The 22,208-nt window shown below is 37.1% G+C and overlaps 2 protein-coding genes across 4 annotated transcripts in view; one reads left to right on the plus strand and one right to left on the minus strand.

The window, feature by feature from the left end:
* Positions 1-808: 808 nt before the first annotated feature.
* LOC127164976 (uncharacterized) lies at positions 809-3,944 on the plus strand. The gene is made up of 5 exons (XM_051109189.1): positions 809-958; positions 1,305-1,469; positions 1,597-1,698; positions 1,778-1,993; positions 2,894-3,944. The coding sequence occupies exons 1-5, from the start codon at positions 872-874 to the stop codon at positions 3,296-3,298; spliced, it is 975 nt and encodes a 324-aa protein (XP_050965146.1). The 5' UTR covers positions 809-871; the 3' UTR covers positions 3,299-3,944.
* Positions 3,945-4,046: 102 nt separating this feature from the next.
* myo1ca (myosin Ic, paralog a) overlaps positions 4,047-22,208 on the minus strand; it is a 29,852-nt gene continuing 11,690 nt past the window's right edge. For all 3 annotated transcript variants that reach the window (XM_051109179.1, XM_051109178.1, XM_051109177.1), the window contains 31 exons: positions 17,825-17,983; positions 17,352-17,467; positions 16,852-17,050; positions 16,699-16,779; positions 16,319-16,501; positions 16,105-16,203; positions 15,910-16,023; positions 15,040-15,111; positions 14,791-14,910; positions 14,566-14,648; positions 14,327-14,432; positions 11,184-11,264; positions 11,005-11,096; positions 10,798-10,892; positions 10,658-10,704; positions 10,498-10,578; positions 10,319-10,424; positions 9,631-9,748; positions 9,425-9,538; positions 9,166-9,242; positions 9,001-9,069; positions 8,829-8,913; positions 8,567-8,726; positions 7,191-7,274; positions 7,027-7,120; positions 6,877-6,935; positions 5,970-6,105; positions 5,663-5,733; positions 5,480-5,577; positions 4,904-5,003; positions 4,047-4,703 (listed from right to left, as the gene is read on the minus strand). In XM_051109179.1, coding sequence (XP_050965136.1) covers positions 4,683-4,703; positions 4,904-5,003; positions 5,480-5,577; positions 5,663-5,733; positions 5,970-6,105; positions 6,877-6,935; positions 7,027-7,120; positions 7,191-7,274; positions 8,567-8,726; positions 8,829-8,913; positions 9,001-9,069; positions 9,166-9,242; positions 9,425-9,538; positions 9,631-9,748; positions 10,319-10,424; positions 10,498-10,578; positions 10,658-10,704; positions 10,798-10,892; positions 11,005-11,096; positions 11,184-11,264; positions 14,327-14,432; positions 14,566-14,648; positions 14,791-14,910; positions 15,040-15,111; positions 15,910-16,023; positions 16,105-16,203; positions 16,319-16,501; positions 16,699-16,779; positions 16,852-17,050; positions 17,352-17,467; positions 17,825-17,950 — 3,087 coding nt within the window. In that variant the 5' untranslated portion in view covers positions 17,951-17,983 and the 3' untranslated portion in view covers positions 4,047-4,682. The remainder of the gene's footprint in view (positions 4,704-4,903; positions 5,004-5,479; positions 5,578-5,662; positions 5,734-5,969; positions 6,106-6,876; positions 6,936-7,026; positions 7,121-7,190; positions 7,275-8,566; positions 8,727-8,828; positions 8,914-9,000; positions 9,070-9,165; positions 9,243-9,424; positions 9,539-9,630; positions 9,749-10,318; positions 10,425-10,497; positions 10,579-10,657; positions 10,705-10,797; positions 10,893-11,004; positions 11,097-11,183; positions 11,265-14,326; positions 14,433-14,565; positions 14,649-14,790; positions 14,911-15,039; positions 15,112-15,909; positions 16,024-16,104; positions 16,204-16,318; positions 16,502-16,698; positions 16,780-16,851; positions 17,051-17,351; positions 17,468-17,824; positions 17,984-22,208) is intronic.

Below are 22,208 nucleotides of genomic sequence, written 5' to 3' on the forward strand. Positions count from 1 at the left end.
TCGAATTTACAGATATTGTGGTCTCCTTATTTCATAAGGTACTTTTTGTGAATTTACACCCCAGCTGGTCATGGGGCAAAACAGAAATTTCATTTTCAAGTAGAAAGCAGCTGTTGAGTAAGACAGCGTCAGAGAGAGAGAGAGAGAGAAAGAGAGGAGATCATCCAAGGAAGCGTGGGAGGGTGTTCCCCACATGACTGTCATGTCAGTTTCCATGTTTTTAACGGTTGTAAAATGCAAAAAAAATAAATAAATAAAATGCAACTGCAACCTACACATTAATTTATCCTTAATTACAGTTATATATAATTTTGTCATTTATTTATTTATTTATTTATTTTTGCATGTATGAAAACAATCCCTGATGTCAGATACACAATTCTATTTTGAGAGACTACCATTTGTTTTAAACATACAAAAGTAATGTTGAATATCTTTTAACTGATGCTTTGAAATGACTTCTGCATATCACTCACTTATGTATACATTCCAAATTCTAATGTTTCCTTGATGTTTTATACCTCATACCAATTTATATTTTTATTTTTTGTAGTGTTCTTCATTTACATGTATATTTGTCATTTCATTGTAACACCATTAGTTTAAGTAATTAGAAATTCGATACAGTGAAATTACTGTCTGAGCACCTTCTCTGGGAGGGACAGCAGAAGTTGCACATTTCTGGAAAAAAATATATAAAGAAATAAAAAGACAAACCTATATATCCTATACATGAAAACATGTAAAGTACAGTACAGTCTTCAAGAATATACTTTACGTACTTCTTGGAAGTGGTTGACTAGTTTAAACGCGTGCTCACAAAAAGAAGAACAAACACTGGCATTCCCAAGAAGAACGAAACCGAAAGGCTATGAGAGAATATAAGGTAATATCTCCAGTGCATCTTCTCAAATCACTGCTGGCGACTGAACAATCAAGTGCCCATTTACAAACAGAGGTAAGAGACTATTTCATCTGAACTTTCTTATTACTTACAGCATCACTTACTAGATTGAAAAAATCTTTGTTATTATTATTATTATGTAAAATATAGGCTTATATGCATGGTCTGTTGTTTAGCCCACGTACCAGAGTCAAAGTGCCTTAACTGTAAGCATAATATCGTTAGTTATACTAAATAGTTCTATAGATGTTGATCTCTGACGTGAAATTTGATCGGTAAAAATGGTGGCGGCAATAAAAACTGACAAACCGTGTGTCTTATTACACATCACTGTATCTGCATAATAATAAAGGTACCACTACTTTGAATGATCTGACAGCTTCACTCCCTATTTTCCCAGATGTTTCGGCAGTGTCTGACTCCCCTTTGCATCCTCATCCTCATCTGTCTGGTGTGTTCAAACGCATCTTCCCCTCTTGGCCACAGAGGAGCGCTGTCCTTCTCGGATTCAATGCGCCTAACGCGTACAATTCGGGCACGCGTCCAACAGCTGCTGTCGCGCTACGTAAGCTAACCACTACACAAACGCACAGAAGCTGAAACATATTATCGACAGTAATATAATTTGTATTGTAACATTACAATCCGGTTTGTAGCTAAATGCTCGTACCATTTCTTTTTTCCTCTGACAGAAGCAACAGCTGTTTGGTGACGAGCTATTTGAATACAGAGAGCTGATGCTGAGTACACTTCCTGCGGTTACTGTCAGTTATCAGAATTGGCTACACATGCAGGTGTGCATTATATCTTTGTCACGTATTTAGTCAGGCATGAGGCATGAGGATATATTTTCATAGTGTTTGTTTGGTTCAGGACACTGAGCGTTTGCGTTTGGCCTCTCACAACCTCAAAACCTTCTGGACTCACCTGGAAGGTCAACGGCAGCAGCTGGAAAAAGAGAAGGATGCGACGAATGAAAGGCAAGAGCAAAGAAGAGGCAAACGAGGAAAGCCCCAGCCCACCTTGTGCCAAAATTTTGTTAATCTGCAAATTGATCTGCGGGACTTAATCAGACAAGTCAACTCTCAGGTACGAGTGCGCACTTGTCAGATACAAACCTTCCAGGCACCAGTAGCTGATATGGTGATCTCATAGACACGATGTAATATAACTCCCATGAGCAACTCATCATCACCCCTTTAAGTTGCAAAACAAGGGGGCTCTTGCCAGAATATCTACAAAAATCCCAAGGGGATTTTTTTTAGGGTATATAGAAACTATTTCTGTATATTTAAATCTAAGAATAACAACAGTAAAGACGTTGTTAGTCATATTTGTTCGGTCTGTCTCATGACGTCTGTGTGATCGTTTTCTAACTGGTAGACTATATATATTCTGATTCCTTGTTCAAGATTATTGGATTATGTAATTATGTAATATTGTAAAGTTTCTTGAAAAACATATATGTGACCCTGAACCACAAAACTAGTCATAAGGGTTGATTTTTTGAATTTGAGATTTATATCTGAAAGCGGAATAAATAAACTTTACATTGATGTATGTTTGTTAAGATATGTGACCGAGATAGAACTTTTTGAAAATCTGGAATCTGAGGGTGCAAGAAAATCACCTTTAAAGTTGTCCAAATTAAGCTCTTAGCAATGCATATTACTAAACAAAAATTAAGTTTGGATATATTTACAGTAGGAAGTTTACTAAATATCTTAATGGAACATGATCCTAACATCCTAATTATTTTTGGTGTAAAAGACAAATTGATCATTTTGGCCCATAAAATATATTGTTGGCTATTGCTACAAATATACCCATGCTACTTATGACTGGTTTTGTGGTTCAGGGTCAAATATACAAAAAAGTAGAGTTACTATAAAGTGTTACCAAGAAAAAAAAAACTTTTTGGAACAAAAACAACAAGCTAATGCTTAATCATGCCGATGACTAATGCTTTCTCTCTTTCTCTATCTGTAGTTGAACACCCTGAGTGTCAAAGCATCCACCAAGTCCCCACTTCTCCATCCTGTACACTCAACTTCAACTTCCAGTCCGATTTCCAGCATGCATCCTTCCACAGAGAGCACCACTGTACTCCTGACTCAAATTCGCACGGAGAACCCTCGCAGCTCCACACACTCCTCTGAAACGTCTTCTACTTCAACGACGGGGAAGACCTCTGTCGGCCTCCCGCAACCCACCCAGGTGTCAGCAGCCTCTTTTTTCATGGGAAGCCAACTATCTGTGGATACCCAGCAGACAACAACAGCAGAAACATCCCGCTGGATTCAGCATCTGAGAGGTTATGTGATACTAAGAGATCTAGAGCGGTACTTAGGAAGATTGGCACGAGATTACGCTGTGCTTCAAGCTAAATACTGACAAACACGCATTAGCGAATCAAGGCGGGGGAAAAAAGAAAAAAAAAAGTATTACAGTATTACACAGAATTGAATTCAAAAACGAAACCAAGGAAATGCATAATTGAATACACTAACACTTATTTCCAAAAACATTTTCATGTCACAGTTTCTGTTTACCGTGCTCATTAATTATTTTATTTATGAAAATAATTTATTACTATTTTTTTACTTACTGTTTGTTTACAAGATATTGTGTGAAGATTTTTTTAAACTGTATTTCTGTATTTTTATATTGAAGTATTTGGAGAATTACAGGATAAGTCTCAGGGGGATGAGCAAATCAGCAGGCAGCTAGTGTAGGTTATTATGAGACAAATGTGTTATTTGACCATTAAGTATTTTCTTATGGCTCTGATCGAGCGTAAGCACTTAATAAACCGCAAATTGTTTTGTTTATATTGGACAATTTGACTGAAACAAAAAAAGGTTAGTCAGCCATTCTGATAGATCAAAATTCCCCAAACACCCCACTTCCCTCCTCCACTGATAATCAGCAAATCAGAGGTCAGAGTGAGATTAATTTTACATCCCTTTTTCATTGTCATTCCCCTGTACTTTCCACCTTGTGTTATTTATTAAATTATTATTTATTTTATTTATGTGAAATGTGCCAAATGTTTTTCATACGATATTTATTGTTCATAAAAAAAGTGTGTTGTTTGTTGTTTTACACAAGCATCAGTATTGAATAAAATGACTTAGACACATTTCTACTGTTCATGTGTATTTGCGTGACAGTTTTTTTTTGTTTTTTTTGCATACAACAGAGAATAAGTGAAGTCATACTGAACACTTGATGCAGTCTAAATTAAGACACGTTATGACTGATCTTAGTTTCAAAACATTGCCTGAAAAAGTATTTTTTGGCATCTGCCAGAAGTCTTACAGATTTAGTAAAGCAAACCAAAAATGACATTAACCATAATGCATTTAATCTTTTTTTTTTTTTCAAAAGTGTTCAGCAACAACTGAGTTATAAAACACTGCGCTGATAAGTAGCAGTGTTATTTGTAAAGCACTGTGCTTTTGTATTTAAATTTAAAAGATGATCTAGTTAATAAGAATTCTTAAAAATACTCTGTAGTAGACTATATCTATATAGTAAAGCTTGTATTATTAACATAATTGAAAAAAAAAACTGATTCATTTAATTGGTCAGATGAGGGAAAATATAAAATCAAAAATCTAAATTCAGTATTCAAAAAAAGATTACTATAATGCTAACATGTGCTTCTGGAGTGAGACTGAAATGAATCATAGAAGTGTAGTCTGGCTCTGTAGTGATTGGCTAAAGCACTCCTTTAAAATGATCCGTTCACTGCTGGTGAGCTGTCATTGGCTGTTCATGAGATTCGTGGGGTGGTCTGGAAAAGAAGGACCGGAGTATTCATGTTCACTTGCAAACAAAATTTGCTAAATAATCCATTTTATTTTTACTCCTCTGAACTCTACTCATGAAATCCCATTATCTATTTTTTTCCTACCAAACTTTTTGTTGTCTCTCTTCCCTTCTAACCAAAACCACTGCATTGTATTTCTTTATTAGTAAATGTGTGAGTCTCACCACAGACAAGTGTCCGTTCTTGGTCTTGACCACTCGCAGGGCCGAACCGTTGGTGAAATCTATCACTCCCTCTTTTCCCCTCGCTATGGCAAACCTGATACTGCAGAGTAAATCATAATCAGACTGAAAACTGTAAACATGCATATACATATATATGCTATAAACTAAAACAACATGAAATACAAATAGCACAAATAGCAAAAAAGCACAAAGATAAAAATATATGGGCCATTTTACAGAATTGGTCAGATTGGTCAAGTCAGATTTGGAAACATCAAATGTTTTGGTCCTGACTGCTTCAGTAGTGACAATTTTAGATACTTTTGAACCTAGCTCAAAGATGCTAATCAGAACATTGTTAGCTAGCACAGTTTTGAACAGTTGTACATACATTAAAGCTAAATGTTATGGAAAACTAAATGTTTTAACAAAAAAATGTGCTTAATTGCAGAAAAAAAGGTATTTAGTAGTGACGTTCCTTAAAGTTACACACAAATTTTTGCAAACATCAAAATGATGGGGCCTTGTCTTTCTAAAGAAAATCATTTAGTCCATTACAGGATTTGCCTCACACACCTGTCCTGGCTGATGTTGACATTGTGTATCTTGTCTGCCATCATGGCCAGCTTGGTAACAGCCTCAATCACATGATCGCATTGCAGCACGAGGTCACCCTAAAGGTCAACAGGTCAAAGTGAAACAACAGAGGACCAACAGCACAACCAAGACAATCACAAACCATAGCACGGCCTCGCTCACCTTCTGCTTACTGTCAGTGGTGGGAATATGCAAAACAAAGAATCCGTCACTGAGGGAGCTAACAGAGATACCTACAAAAAGAAACAAACCAAGACTGTATAGTATTGTGAAGTGTTGCCCGGTAAGAGATTAATGGAGCACAAGTTGTTTGACACTTATGAGAATTTATGGTTTGAGTACTAGTGAAGAGTATGATTACCCAAGAATTAGATACAGTGAAAAACAGGAGTATGAATCTTTAATAAGCTTGGATGTCGTACAGTATTGTTAGGCAACAAAGGAGAGAGCTGTATTACAGTAACATTACCCAGCAATGTGCCATAGTCGATACGTTGTTTAATTTTTGCTTCCTGGACCAGCACAGCAGACGAAGTGGTCAACAGCAGCTGACGCACGCGTGCGCGGAAACCATGGCGGTCGTATTTAGTGACCGCTATGCCATACTGAAAAATACATATACAATAAGTTTCTCAACCCCTCTAATACTCTAACATAAGAAATTCTATTAAGAATTCTATTAATTCTATTGATTCACTGGCTCCTTCTGATAAATATTTGCTATTATTTTTTTCCCATAAGAGTGGGTGCAGCCATTTGTACATTTTTTGTGTCTGGCTTCCGGTCTCATTCACTTCCAGCTATTTTTAGCTGAACAAAAAGCTTGTTTTGCTCCTTGATATTGCAAACTGGTGTGTCTTACTATATTATTTTAAAGTGTTATCTTAATTAGGAACACACTGGTTTGTAATGCTAACTGATTTACCATTTACTGCACTTCGATATTCTTCTAGTTATTTCCCTATGGTGGATTATGAACCGGACGTCTAACACATTACCAGCAAACAGCTTACTTCCACATTGAAAAATAAGGTGGATAGGAGCCATTTATAAATTTTGTCTGTGTCGCCCTCTACAGGAGGAAAAAACAGGATGAAGCCTCAGGTGTTGAGATGGATGGCTTGTTATGCTAGCCTATATTGTAGCAAATACTGTAACATTCATAATAAATGAACTTCAGCTTAACCTCATGCACTGTAAATTTTAATGAATGTAATAATGGAACCTTGTTATCAAACAAGAAGCATTTAAAAATGTCCCAGCAGGCCCTAAAAGTGACTAAGGACTTCACTATATTTTTATAGTCAATGCATTTACATGGAATTCACACAAACATTCGGTTTTATTTTCACGCAAAAGTATTCAAACACATTTACCTTCACCTTGTTGTCATTCCCAAGAGTTTGCAGCACTTTGAGGTTGATCTCTTCAGTCTCTATAGTAACAAAATGTGTCAGTTCTATATTTGTGTGTGCTTGTATATGTGTTTTTCAGGAGATACATTTTTTCATGTGTATATATATTACCTAGTCTGGTGGTTACGAAGAGTCTGGGAACACTTAGAGGGTAGCAGTCCTTCTGACCACTGAAGATCGCACTGGCTACAACCTTCTGTTCCAACTGCAGACAGTATGAAATGAGTTATATTTGTCCATATATGTGTGTGTTTGCTCTTGTGTAATTGCAGTACCTGCTTCTTCCACTCTGGCTGGATTCTCCTGCAGTAGTCATTGACCAGGTTGTGAATGCACATTCTGTGAAGGTGCTCAGATGCCTGTGGGGGAAAACAAATGTAAACCTTTGGGGGCTTTTGGGAGAGGGGAATTTTTTAAAGAACAGAATTTTTTGAAAGGAATATTTTATACTTGACAAGTCTGCATTTATTTGATCAAAGATGCAGTAAAATCAATAATATTGTAAAATAGTAATATTAGTGCTGTCAATTGATTAATAATATTTTTCTGAAAGTTATCATTATTAATCCCACCTAACATTAAATTAACTATTATTAAATATACTTTTACATTGCAATATATTCACATTCAATCTTCAAATTCATGTAGAACCAGAAGCAGCCGTTGCTAAATCAGACACCAGATTACAAAGAATAGTTCAGACTGCCGAGAGGATTATTTGTGCCACGCTTCAAGAACTATATTTATCCAGAGTGAGGAAAAGAGCTCAGAAAATCACTCTGGATCCCTCACATCCAAGTCATCATCTCTTTGAACTTTTACCATCTGACCGACGCTACAGAGCTCCAAACACCAGGACAATTACGCACAAGAACAGTTTTCCCCCAGGCAATTCAGGCAAGCTATTCTATTCTATTCTATTCTAAGCTAATGACACTAAACAAATTCCTAGTATGCGCAAGCATACTTGGCAATAAAAGCTCTTTCTGATTCTGTTGTAAGTTTAATGCCGTAAAACTGGAAAAATTAATCACCTGCATTAAGGTGCTAATTTTGACAGCACTAAATAATATAGTTAAATATAGTTATAACTTTAATTCAAATTATTAAATGGATCTTATTGGGACAATATAAGTCTTCCCTACACCTACCCTAACCCAATACTGTATTTTCAACTCTTCAATAATTTTCTTTATTTTTATTGAAAATAAATGCCTTTCAAATGTGATAGGAGATTTGAAAAGTAGAAAAAAAAAGTTTGGCAGCAGGCAGATTTAACCATCTATAGCACTTGAGCTGTTGTTAGACCATCATCTTTTATACAGCTGACTAGACCAATCACACGTTGGTGGGCAGAGTTAGTGTAAATAGCATCCACCAGCAAGGCGGGGTATTTGCACTTAGTGTAAACAGACACTCCAAACTTTCCAATCATTCTAATATGCTGATCTGGTGCTCGAAGATACATCTGTTATTATCAATGCTGTAAAAAATACATGTTTTTTATGTTTAGTGTAGCCTTGCTGAATAAAAAAAAAGTGCATTCACAACTATATCCTTGAGATTTGTTCTATCTCCAGTTGGTGTGACCAAACAGAGCTCAATTTAGTATCATACCTTATTACAGCTTTATAATATATTATTATCATACCTCACTGAGTGAGGGCGGTGGTCTTGGCCAGCTCTTGTCAAGCACACTTTTTGGCAGATTTCTTTTCACTTTCATCAAGTAGGAGAATCGCACGTGGTCCAGGAAGTACTCATTGTCAGGGCAACGAGGCTCATTGCGGAGAATGAAGCCTTTGATGAACCTTTGGAATGACGGAAGGATGAAATTAAGGATCAAGGAAGGGCGAAATCAATGACACAATCAATGTAACGCGTTCACCTACAAGATACAAAAACTCTCATACTTGCGTATAGTGTCAGCTGCTTGTCTGCGGTGCTTGGCTTTCCTTCGGCCTTTGACTCCTCTCCACCATGACTGGATAACAATTACTGCAAGATGAAACAGACAAACAGATTGGCTGTTGCCTTCCTTTGTATAGCCTTTCTGTCTGTGTTTAGTCTATTTGTCAAGGTTACCTGCATGTCGGATCCGGTGGTACTTGGCTCGCTCCCTGTAGCCCCGCCAAGATGTCTGCAGAGTGACAGCTTAAAAACAATTCGATACTGTAAATGTATTCATTATATCATAATAAGTGAATGCATGACAACAGTAAAGGAACATTATCATCATCACAGTCTTACCGATGGTTTGTTTCTTGGCCTCAAGTGCATCCTCAGTCACAAACAGGGTCCTTGGGAATCGGATAAAGATTTTGGACCTGAACAGAAAGCAAACAAAGACAAATTTCACCACAGCTCTTCCACTGCTGCCCCAGAGCCAGAAAAGGAGGACCTCTTGAAGATTTTTTTCACTATTTTCAGCGTTTCTGGTTTTTTATCTATTAAAAAAAAACAAAACTTTTAAATGGTAGTCTGTATGTCTGTTCTTTTTACCCCTCACCTGCCCAGTTTGTATTCCTCAGGTTTGTAGTTGAGGTGTTTTACCAGAGTGGCGACCCCCTCTGAGAGCTTTCCACGCCAGTGTGGCCAGGTGTCCGGACATAGAGACTTATACCTGTGCAAGAAACAAAACACAAAACAAATTCAAGAAACATGGCCATCTGTTAGCAGAAAGACTGGTTGCATCAGTGTGTCTGAAAGTCTGACCTCTCTAAGAACGCCTCATAGTTTCGCCTGTATGCAAATCCAGCTCTCCTTACTCTCAGATTCTCCATCAAACCCAAATACTTCACCTGATGCCTGACCAAAACCTCATCAAATCTACCTGAAGAAGCAGAGGAAGAACAATACACAACATCAAAACAGGGAAATACAAGCACATTATTTTGTGTGTGCAATTTATTGGTCTATCAATACAACACACGTATACAAAGTTCTGGCATGAAACTCTAGATGGTGCAGTCCGATAGGTCTAACTCAAGCTGACATAATGACATCATTATCACATGTCTCATCTGATTGGTTCTCTCCTGTATTGGTAACCAATTATCTCGCTGTTCAGCATTCAAATATATGACTAGTGCTTGCTGTATCACTTTGTATCGTGTATCAGAAACCCTTCATCTTCCCCAGCTCCACCTGTATAGATCTGCTACAAGGTGATTCATGTAGGCTTTATGGGAGTTATTTAATGAATGTTATATGTGCATCAGCAGTATTCTTACATGCTCACAATAGCATGTTGTGGCTGTATTGGCAGTGGCAATTCTCGATACTTGCTCTGCCGCAGCAGCAGCGTAGCAGATCTATTCCGCCAAGACCAGATACATTAACATTGCCATGTACATTACCATGCCAATCCCTCCGAGAGCTGTCATGACAGAAATGCTTTTACCTGGCTGTTTAGCATCATTGGGTTTTATGCAGCGGACATACGATGGTTCCTTAGACATCAGAATCTCCATCAGTTTAGCCAAACTGAGCTTGAACTGTGTGGCAGCCTGAGTAGAGACAACAAGACTAAGTTTAAGTTTATGTACAGTATGTGTAAGTGAGTGTTTGTGTTCATCTAACCGTCTCTGGTCGTCTCTGGTCCATCAACTCATTCACATGGAAACACTGATTGACAATATTATTCCCTGACTGACACAGCACCTGCAATGAGATACAGTGTGTTTAGAAACACACATTTTTTAGCCATAACACTCTTGCTCATACTCTAATCACACTGTACCTCCTTCAGGTGCCTGTAAAGCAGGTCATTATTTTTGTCCAGAAACCCTGAAAAAAAAGTGACAAAATCTAAAATCACAGCACCAAACAAACAAACTATGGGTGGATAGATGGATGGATGGATGGATGTTTTCTCCTCACCATTGACGTTGTAGTTGACCTCTCCAGCATAATGAACCAGTCTAAATTCCTCTCGACCAATTGCCTTGCGGATCTTCCCGTTGGCCATTTTATGACTGAAACATGAAATGGACCAATCCGATTTCAGACAACATCCAAATAATATCTTAAACATCACTTATGATGCTTCAACAACAGAGACAGAGTATGCTCAGAGTATGGTCTCACGTGACAAAATGGGCATGGCCACCCAGTGTGTCCTCCAACTTCTCCAGGAAGGTGATGTCACTGGCATCTCCTCGCCGTAAGCACTCCTCATCCTGATTTCAATCAATTAAATTAGTTTATATCAGCTCCATTTGGATGAACAGAAAACCTCAATTTAGAAGAAAAACACACAGACAGACCAAAATGGCAATGACGCCTTTATGTTTCTCCTCCACCAGGTCACAGATGATTTTGTTGTTGAAATATTCGACTCTCTCCCACTGGCCAAAACACAAGAAATGTCATTTTTACACAAATATAACAAAAGTGAAAGAAAGAAACATCAGCAGTCTGTATGCATACCAGGGCTGCATTTATTTGATCACAAAAAAAAAACAAAAAAAAAAACAGCAAAAACAATGTTGTGAAATATTATTACAATTTAAAATATTGGTTTTCTATTTAAATATATGCTGAATTTTCAGCAGCCATTTCTCCAGGCTTCAGTGTCACATGATCCTTCAGAAATCATTCTGTTATGCTGATTTGCTGCTCAAGAAACACCTGGTATTACCAAAGTTGAAAACATTTGTGCTTCTTAATATTTTTGTGGAAATTGTTAAACTTTTTTTTTTTTAGAATTCTTGTATTAATAAAAAGTTCAAAAGAACAACATGCATTTGAAACAGAGAACTTTTGTAATGTTATAAATGTCTTTATTGTTACTTTTGACTAGTTTAATATGTCCTTGCAAATTAAAGGAGAAGTCCACTTCCAGAACAAAGATTCACATATAATGTACTCACCCCCTTGTCATCCAGGATGTTCCTGCCTTTTTTTCTTCAGTCGTAAAGAAATTATGTTTTCTGAGGAAAACATTTCAGCGTTTGTCTCCATATAGTGGACTTCTATGGTGTCCCGAGTTTAAACTTCCAAAATGCAATTTCAATGCGGCTTCAAACAATCCCAAATGCAGTTATAAACAATCCCAGCCAAGGAAGAAGGGTCTTATCTAGAGAAACGATCGGTTATTTTCATAAAAATAATATAATTTAATGTCAAACGCTAGTCTTGTCTTGCTCTGCCTGAACTCCCTCCCTTAAGTTTTCCCTCAACTTCAAAATCATCCTATATCGCTGTTTTACCTTTTTTGTTAAGGGTGTTTGATCTTCTTTGCATGTTCACTTTGCTAAGACTGTGTCAGTACTTCTGCAGTAATGTTGGATGATTTTTAAATGATTTTTAAAGTTGAGGGAGAAAATACGATTGGAGTTTTTCGACATACCCTAACTGTCTTGAGCAAGGGCGTCGCTAGGGCTAATCATTCGGGGCTCGAGCCCCGAAAGTTTTTACTCCAGCCCCGAATGTTTTTTTTTTTTTTTTTGTATGGCCCTATGATTTCCATGGAATTTGTCAAAGTTTGAATGAATGAATCAAAAGTTGGTCATTAAACTTAAATCAAGTCGCGATATGAACTAGTATCTGTAAATATTATGCCGCAAAAGGCTATTTAAATATGAATCCTGCATGTTCTGTGTGTCTTTTTATGAATGAACGGCGGATGTGCGGTTTTGTTTCCTAAATATGTAATACTGGCGCGCGCAGTGATTTCAGCATCTGCAATTTCACTAAATGAGGACATAAATACATTAACAACATCTCCAAAACTGCTCTGAGAGTCACTTCATGAGCACTTGACTGTTTCATTTGAGTAAAACAAGCGTGAAATATATACACAGAAATTTAAAGATATTCACGGCAACCCGTCAAAGTAAAAGTTCGGTTTAACTTTATTAATAATTCAGTATAATGTACGTGCCTACTACTACTACTACTACTACTAGTAGTAGTAATTAATAAAAATTTATACAAAAATTTCACACAATAGTTCTTCCATGTTTTACATTTTAATAGTAAATCCCCTTTATTTGCCAAAAATAAAATATAATTTTCATTAAAAGATCAATTAAATCAATATTTTATACCTTCATTTGATAACCAGAAAAATACACACAGAATTCCATAAGGCTATTGTAAAAATAAATAAAAGTTGTTTTTATGCATTCAAATAAACAGACATGCTATATTTGGTAACAATAAAGTGAGTGATAAAGTGAGAAAAAATAAAACATTTCATAGGGTCCTAAACATGTAATTTTTCTTAACTTTTGATAAATTGACGGTAAATTGTATAAGATTCATGGTTTTAATTAACTACACATGATTAATTACATTTTGATTAATAAAATTAAATTTAACCATTCAAACCATTTAACCAAACAAAGACCATAAAAATTAAAACAGAATTTGAAAAAAATAAGATAAAATGGAATTTGGGGGGAAAAAAAAAATAGGGCCCTCTTTTTGCATGCAACTATATATTTGTTACAGTTATAAATACATTTTCAAATGTATTATTTTATTTGTCTAACATATTTTTGTAATGTTATAATTTTGTTATAATACTTTGATATGTTTGTTATTTGCAGAGATTACTATTTACTACTGTTAATAGTGGGACAAGGTCTTTAACCCCCGGTTTAATGCCCCCGGACCCACCTAGAAGGATCCAGGTTCAACCACTTGTGTCTAAGAAAATCTTATGTGAGCATGATGTGAGCTCCCACCCAACACCACTAGCCCCTGATGTTTTGGCACCAGCCCCAGATGTTTTAAAATCCTAGAAACGCCCCTGGTCTTGAGCTAGAATACACAGAGTTCATAAAGAGAGCAAGACAAGACGAGCGTTTGAGATTAAAAAGTATTTAAATTGTATATTTTTAATGAAAATAACTGATTGTTTCTCTAGATAAGACAATTCTTCCACGGGCTGGGATCATTTACAACCACATTTGGGATCGTTTGAAGCCGCATTTAAATTGCATTTTGGAAGTTCAAACTATATCAGTCCACTACATGGAAAAAAATCCTGAAATGTTTCCCTCAAAAAACAATTTCTTTACAACTGAAGATAGAAAGTCACTAACATCTTGGATGACAAGGGGGTAAGTACATTATCCGTAAATATTTGTTCTGGAAGTGGGCTTCTCCTTTAACAATAGTGATCAATTTTATTATTTATTATTATTATTATTTTTTTTAATTACAAAAAGTTTAAACGGAGAGGTTCTGCTGTCTTTAGCAGGCTCCCCTTGGCATTTGAGACTAATTAAAGATCACCCAATGATGACATATCCCTTTAAATAAGAAAAGTTAGTTACTACTGGTAATGTTTTAGAAATGCATTAACGGAAATATTTTCAACATACTGTAGGTGGTCTTAGAAACAAAGGTTTCTCACTCATACACTGATTTTTGCATTATTTTATGCCCACATACTCACCACGATCCCCTCTGCCTCATACTCCTCCTGTTCACTTTTTAGTGTGAGCTCGATAAACAGCTGCTGCAGTTTTTCATTGCAGTAATTAATGCAGAACTGCTCAAAACTAGACAGAATGAGATTTGAATGTCCTGATTAATTCTTTCTTACTTACATTCTCATATGCTGATGTAATTTTATTTTCATATTTTCTTTAATGTGATGTTTTTAATGGTGCAAATAATCTGAGTCAAACAAACCTGTTGTGTTGAAAGACCTCAAATCCATATATGTCCAGCAAACCAATAATAGAAGAACATTTACTGGAGTAGTAAACCTCATCCTGTAAAAACACAAACACATAATAACCTCCACTAGAGGGCACATCAAAACTGAAAAATGCATGCTAAGCTCCAAGTCGTACATGCAAGATGACATTCAGACAAATAAGCCCACTTCTTCATTGACAGAAAGAAGAAACACACCTTAAAGGCCAATGATTGGTTCAACTTCTGGACAAGCCAGGTAAAGGCACGACCATATATGGCTTTGGCCAAGGAGTCCCGAGCAGACAGAGCCTGTTCTAAACTCAAGGGACTGATCATCTGAAATCAAACACACCACACACATAAACAACAGTTTGTTCATCTACTAATAGACAGAACATGAGAATATCAGCAAAGACAAAGTATGTTGAAAACGAGACAGAACAGACAAAGACATAATGTGATCACCTCCTCCCCTTTGGCAACAATTTTCTTGTGAGTAAGAGCTTCTTTCAGCACTGACCCGTCCACACCCAGCAGCTGTTGACAGAAAAAAATAAGGCACATTCTCTGCATCTATGTGTGGCTAAATGTAACACTAAACAACCGTGTGATCATTTCAACCTTTTCAAACAAAACAAAAATATTTTGGGATATAAAAAACATTTTTTGATTTGTAATATTGCCTTTGAATTAAACTAATGTCTATTTTTGGTATTCAGACAGGTTTCAGACAGAAGCTGTCACTCTGGCTGCTATATATGAGATTTCATCATGTCTGTGAGGTCAGGTATAATTGTAACTCTAGTTATTGAATTAAATTTGTAGAGAAATTGGATCTTTAAAATGTGTGATGATCATTATTTCATTAAAGTATCTAGCTGAGGACTGTTTTTGACTCACCGATATTGTATTATTTCATATTATTATAGCAAAAAGGTTCAACTTTTATTACATTCACTTAATTATAATCTAATATTTAATTCTAATTAAAATCTGATCTTTACGTTCGTTCTTTTAACTGTATGCCAGGTAGATTTGCAGGAGTCTGTGAGGTATAATGGGGAAAAAAATGTTTCAGTTGCCCAGCTCTCCCCTATTTAACCTGAAATGGAGACCTAAATCACATTTAACTAAACTTTAAAAGTATACATCTTAAAAGGGATAACAGCCTCAAGACACTCTGCTTTTCACAAGCGAGCACACAACAAACCTGAGACAAGTGGCTCTAATGAGACAGGTATCTAATTCCCCAGAAACAGGTATAAAGTTCAGACACATAGTGAGATCACGTGAGACAGGACATTAACTCACTTAGAGCATGAGTGCTCAGCTCACCTGGGACAGATATTGCAGTTGGGGTTCAGTGGTGAGGTGCGTCTCTCCCTCCTCATCTTCACCGAACTGTGTGTTACCCAGATGTAAAACACTGGCCACAATCTCCATCAGCTCCTAGAGAGGAGAAAGACTTTGTAAGTGTGTTTCCTTACTATGACAGAAGATATTGAACGTCCCATGGATTTGTGTGTGCACCTGTATCTCCTCTTCATTGAAGCCAATGATGTTGAGAGCGTTTCTTACAACTTTCCAACCATTCCTATCATTGATAGAGCTCACCCGTGGACAGTTACCCTGACAGACAGAGAGAGCATATGTTACATACAAACACATGCACACAGCACAAACATGCAAAAAACACAAAAACTGCTCTCTTTCATGTATATATAGAAACAATTGACATAAACACCTTAACCAAGTAATGATACTGTTGTGGGTTGGTTTTCTCCAAACCAAGTCTCTTCAAAAGATCTTCTTCTCCACCCTCCAGCAGCTGATAGAAGATGTGGAAGTTTCTCTCACCGTGGTTCTGATGGGCCACACGGGATTTCTCTAACAGGTAGTTTAGGATGTGACCTCCAATTGGAGCGCCCTGATCAAGACAGAAAGAGTTTAGTTTTGTTTTCATCGTAAGTCTTTGACAACAGTCTCAAAATGCACAAATATTTGCTGAAATATTAAATATATCAGTCTTTTGCTAATGTGAACAGCTGAAATGTAGACCAGTAAATTCAGGCTGGATTTAAGCAAAGCGTTGTGGTTTTAAACTATGAAGTGTGTATCATTTACCTTATAGTCAAACTGAATGTCCATGTATTTCCCAAAACGACTCGAATTGTCATTCCGGAGAGTTTTAGCATTTCCAAAAGCCTGTTGTGACAGTGAGAGTGACATTTAGCAAGCTGTGTACAGAGGACCCTCGCAGTGTTTGTGTGTGCTTACCTCCAGTACTGGGTTGGACTGCAACAGTCTCTCTCTGATAGTGTGTGTGTTGTTGCGGGTGGGACAGATGTGTGTGTAGTACTGAAGTATTTTTTTGGAGGCCTCAGTCTTTCCAGCACCACTCTCTCCCGAAATCAGAATACATTGATCTCGTCTCTCAGTCCGCAGCGCACGATATGAATTATCGGCCAGGGCAAAACTGTGTAAAAGTTTAAAAATCCTATGAAATCATTTGACAAGCACAACTTTTTTTTTCTTGCATTTACATATTTTCATATTTTCTTCCCATTTCTATGGGAAGGAGTTCACATTTCTTTTAAATGAGCATGTGGGTGTGGATGTGTGAGTGAGTGTGAATGGTTGTGTAAGTGGAAAGTTGTATGCATGGTCCAATCTCCGGAATCTCCAGGAAAGTGAGTCATACTAAGAGAATTGGCGGAATGTTCTCAGGGATTCTCACGGCCATAACACATATAAACACACACACACTTAACACTCACATGTGAGGCGAGATCTCATAGAAATTGACTCCTCTGTGGCGCTCCATGTTTTGCTTGGAGTAAATCTCCAACTCTCTGTAAGGATTCACTGACACCAGCACTGAGCCAATATATGTCTTATGAAGAAAGACAGATAAAAAGGCAGAAAGAGAGAAAGAAAGGTGGATCAAAGCAGAAAAGCATATCACGTAAACTACCATTCAAAAGTTTGGGTAGATAAGATCTTAAAATCTTTTTGAAAGAAGTTTATTTTCCTTACCAAGGCTGAATTTATTCACTACAGTAATACATTTTGATCAATTTAATGCATCCCTGCTGTTTAAAAGTATTCATTTCTTTAAAAAATATATCTTAACTGCAATCTTTTAAACAGCATTGTATATTGTATCCTACAGTATGCTCATAAGTTGCAAATTCTGTGTAAATACAGTTAAAAATATTTTATTATATTACATTGTTTTTGTATGTCTTACATAAATAAGGCCTTCTCTGTACCGCCGCCGCAGGTTTTCAATGAAAGCAGCTTCGCTGTTGTAGTTCTCCAAGAGCAGGAAGTCTTGAACGCCGACCCGATCTCTTGCCGAGAGTGCGCTCTCCATCACTAACCTTACACCCCCCTCTACAGCAACCTCCTACAGAGAGAGACAAAGTGAGATAGAAACTGGAAAAACACAAAGAGAACACTGATGCAAACACTTAAACACAGCAGAGGCACAATACAGGAACTGAGAGTGCTCGTACGTACACTTGTAACCAGGCCCACATGGAATTTGCGGCCACCAAAATTCTAAAGAAAGTTCCACCAATTTACACAGAATACGTATGCCCGTCATTCACAAAGTTCTACATGTCCCCGCCCTTTGTGTGGTTGTTTAAAGGAGACCTATTATGCCCCTTTTTACAATATGTAATATAAGTCTCAGGTGTCCTCAGTATGTGTCTGTGAATTTCAGCTCAAAATATCCAAAGATCATTTATTACATCATTTTGAAAATGCCTATTTTGAGTGGAAGCAGAAACACATTGTTTTCATGCATGTCTCTTTAAACGCAAATGAGCTGTTGCTTCCCACCTTTACAGCTTGTGCCTCAGATCCTCTGCCAAAAAACATCTGTTTGGTTTTGATTATCACTTCAACTTCAAAATCGTCCTATATCGCTGTTTTACCTTTTTTGTTAAGCGTGTTTGATCTGCTTTGCATGTTCACTTTGCAAAGACTGGGTCAGTACTTCTGCAGCGATGTAGGATGATTTTGAAATGATTTCTGAAGTTAAGGGAGAAAATACGATCAGAGTTCGACATACGCTAACTGTCTTGAGCCAGAATACACAGAGTTCAGGGAGAGTAAGACAAGATGAGCGTTTGAGATTAAAAAGTATTTAAATTGTATTTTTTTTAATGAAAATAACTGATCATTTCGCTAGATAAGACCCTTCTTCCTTGGCTGGGATCATTTACAACCACATTTGGGATGGTTTGAAGCCGCATTTAAACTGCATTTTGGAGGTTGAAACTCAGGGCACCATATCAGACAATTATACGGAGAAAAATCCTGAAATGTTTTCCTCAAAAAACATCATTTCTTTATGACTGAAGAAAGAAAGACATGAACATCTTGGACGACAAGTGGATGAGTACATAATCTGTAAATTCAGGAAGTGGACTTCTCCTTTAAGGGGCAGTAATATTAAAATAAGATCCCCTTTCTACATCACAGGGTGAGTGAAATCTGAGTGGCTCGTTTTCACATGCTTGCAGAAAAAGGCATAGCAAAACAAAGTCACTGGATTTTCCTTTTTCACATTTTCTGGGTTGGCAGATGCACAGGAACCCGATTATAGCACTTAAACACGGAAAAATCTGATTTTTATGATATGTCCCCTTTAAATCCTTTGGGTAATTTGTTAACACTTTCATAATTTAGATTGCAAAAATGCTAACATAAAAGCTTCAAGATTCCGTATGTTTCCTTGTTTATAAGTAAATAACAAAAATATGCAAATAGTCAATAAAAGACGAACAACACATATTCACACAAGTATAAATTCACTAAGGAAGGGCAACATGGAAATGTTTGGCATAGGTTCCTGACACACAAACACAGTTGTCTGTTTTTCAGAGTTTGCGCTGGTACCTCTGCATATGAATCCAGTGGAAAATCTGACAAGACTCTAAGTGTTTGAGGAAGTGTGTCTTTGGAGCGGGTTCAGAAAGAGAGTTTGTGTGTGTGTGTGTGTGTGTGTGTGTGTTTGCGAGAAAGACAGGAAGGTCACCTGTGGAAGCTCATGCTAAAACAATGATCTGCTGGGAGTAATACAGTGTGTGAGTGGATGTTCACTTTCCTTGGCTCTGCTCCACTGTTGTTCCACAGATTCTTTTCCAATGAATTAGTGATAAGGGTCCCCTAAAATGCCTAACAAGATTTTAACGACTAACCAGATACCCCCCTCCCCAGACACCTGCACTTTGAAATCTTTCCTTTTGCCATTCTTGATCCATTGTTCTCTTCGCCCTGTGTGTGTGTTTTGTGTTCTTATGTACTCTTACACACTAGGATGCAGATGTACACACACAAAAACAAGCTGCAGCAGATAATGATATCTGTCTCCAAAATGAATTCTTCTCTTCATTGTGTCCCTCATGTTTTCTGTGTTCCTTTAGGGGTGTTTAAATTGGCCATGCTTTTTTAAACCAAACAAGTTTAAAACCCCTTCAAAATTCAAAAACAACCCCTCAACAACTCAAAAACAACTCCTGTTCTGTTTATTTTTATGATGTAATGGACATGGACATGGAAGTGTAATCATGATTTGCCTTTTATAGTTAATGGTTTTGGCAAGTTTCATCAGTTTCTGATCTTGAGTGTTGTTAACAAAATTTGTCTGAGCCAGTTTGACAGACTGAAGATTCATTAGCTCAACCAAAGCCAAGTTTGGAATAGATTTGACTTAAAAGCCTGTTTAGGAACTATGTGCACAGATTTAAAGATGAGGTGTTATTTTGTACTCAACAAACGAAACTTCAAAAATAGAGACTGATTTCAGATGGATTTCCCAAAATGTCTATGTGAGTTCCCAACTGCACCTATAAAAGCCAGTTCAAAGTTTAAACCGTAGTAGTCATTTTAATTCTTCAGTCACATGACCAAATTTGATTACACTCCCAATGAGTAAGCAATTAATGGCCTAGTGTGACCTAGACGTTTAACTATCAGTAGGAAATCTGGTCCAGATTAGAGCTTGTTCTTGCAAAATCGGCCAAATGAGACTGGCAACTGACATAACCTGAACATCTTTTCTTTTTTTGTGATGCTAAGGGGTAGGTAAATGAAACTGAAGATGCAACAATCATAGACCAACATGGAAAGTCTGATTCAGGATTGTATTGAATAGGTTTGTCCAAAGATGCAAAGCTGATTGGTGAAAGTGACTGTTAAAGAAATATGAAAAGAGCAATCTTTTGATCAAGCACTAATACATAACTTACTGAAGCTGGCAACACAGCTGATAAACAGCAGCAGATAAACACTATTGAACAGTGAATGCAAATTTAAACTCAGTTTATACTACATGCAGTTGCTGTGACAAGGTCAACCAGCTCTATTTATCTATTTTGGCCCTGTTTACACCCAGGCTCGGCTTCAGCTTAGCTGTGGAAAGAAGGAAGAGGGAGTTTGGCAAAGGCTAAGCTCATGATTTGGGCCGCCTTATGGAGGTGGGCCTGTTTACCTCTGGTGTTAACATCCGTCCCGGGCAATCTGATCACAATTGGTCAGCCGAGACACATTGCTGTTTACAGCTGGTGTTTGCATGCATCTAAAATGTGCCTCCTGTGACCACTAGATTTCATGAAGGGGAAGGTCTCTGAATTCATGACTGCATACTTCACTTATGACATCAGTGTATTGCTCACTGTAAATCCAACTTCCATTTTGTCAAACAAAGCTATTTTAAAGTTTGAATGAACTATAGAATGTGGAAAAAGTCAACATTATATAAAACATTTAATTAATTCAACTTTGAGGCCATTTAGTATGAGCATTTAAAAAAATTAAACACTTTTTCTTTTCTTTCTTTTTTTTAACCCAAATGCTGGGTTCAGCCTGTTGGGTCATATTATTGGGCTATTTTCAATATTTTTTTTACACAGGTGCTGGGTATATTTTCTGTAACTCCGCTGCTGGGTTATTTTAACTGTTTATACAATTGACCCCTCACATACCTACAGTCCTGGGTCAGTGTAACCTATTGTTGCCTGCGCCAATCTGGTTAAAACTGCTTACATTTGTCAATGGTCATTTTGTGCTCTGTTCTGAGAAAGCTTGACTGATGGGAAACTTCCTGAATTAAATTAAGATGTATTACATTGTATTCCTATCAAATTCTTACTGTACAAATGGGAAAACATCTGCCGACGCCACCATGGACGTTTCACCTCCAGCCAAACGAATGCGTGACCAGGGCTGAAACACAACGTGACTTCTCTGTTAATGTTAACAAAGTTAACTAACTACAGTAGGAGCACTATTGATCTAGTGCGCTAGCGACGCAACTGTGGTCGCGCTATGCGTCTTACGGGTTGAAACTTAAATGTCTGACAGACAAGAAGTCACAATGTAACTTTTCAAACATGAACATAAGATCATTTAATGAACTAGAACAGCCGACAGCAGCTGGCTGATCTTGCTGTTCCTGTCACATCATAAAACATTTACTGAATGTTTTTGAAGATTTTATGATTATAAAAGACTGACTTGACAATCAAATAAAAAAATACTGTATATGAACATGCGCAGTTTGCTCTCTAAAAAGGCGCTGATGATTTTTTTTTTTGTATTGTTTTGTTAAAGCATGGGGA

This window comes from Labeo rohita, chromosome 5 (assembly GCF_022985175.1).
Source record: "Labeo rohita strain BAU-BD-2019 chromosome 5, IGBB_LRoh.1.0, whole genome shotgun sequence".
Taxonomy (NCBI): domain Eukaryota; kingdom Metazoa; phylum Chordata; class Actinopteri; order Cypriniformes; family Cyprinidae; genus Labeo; species Labeo rohita.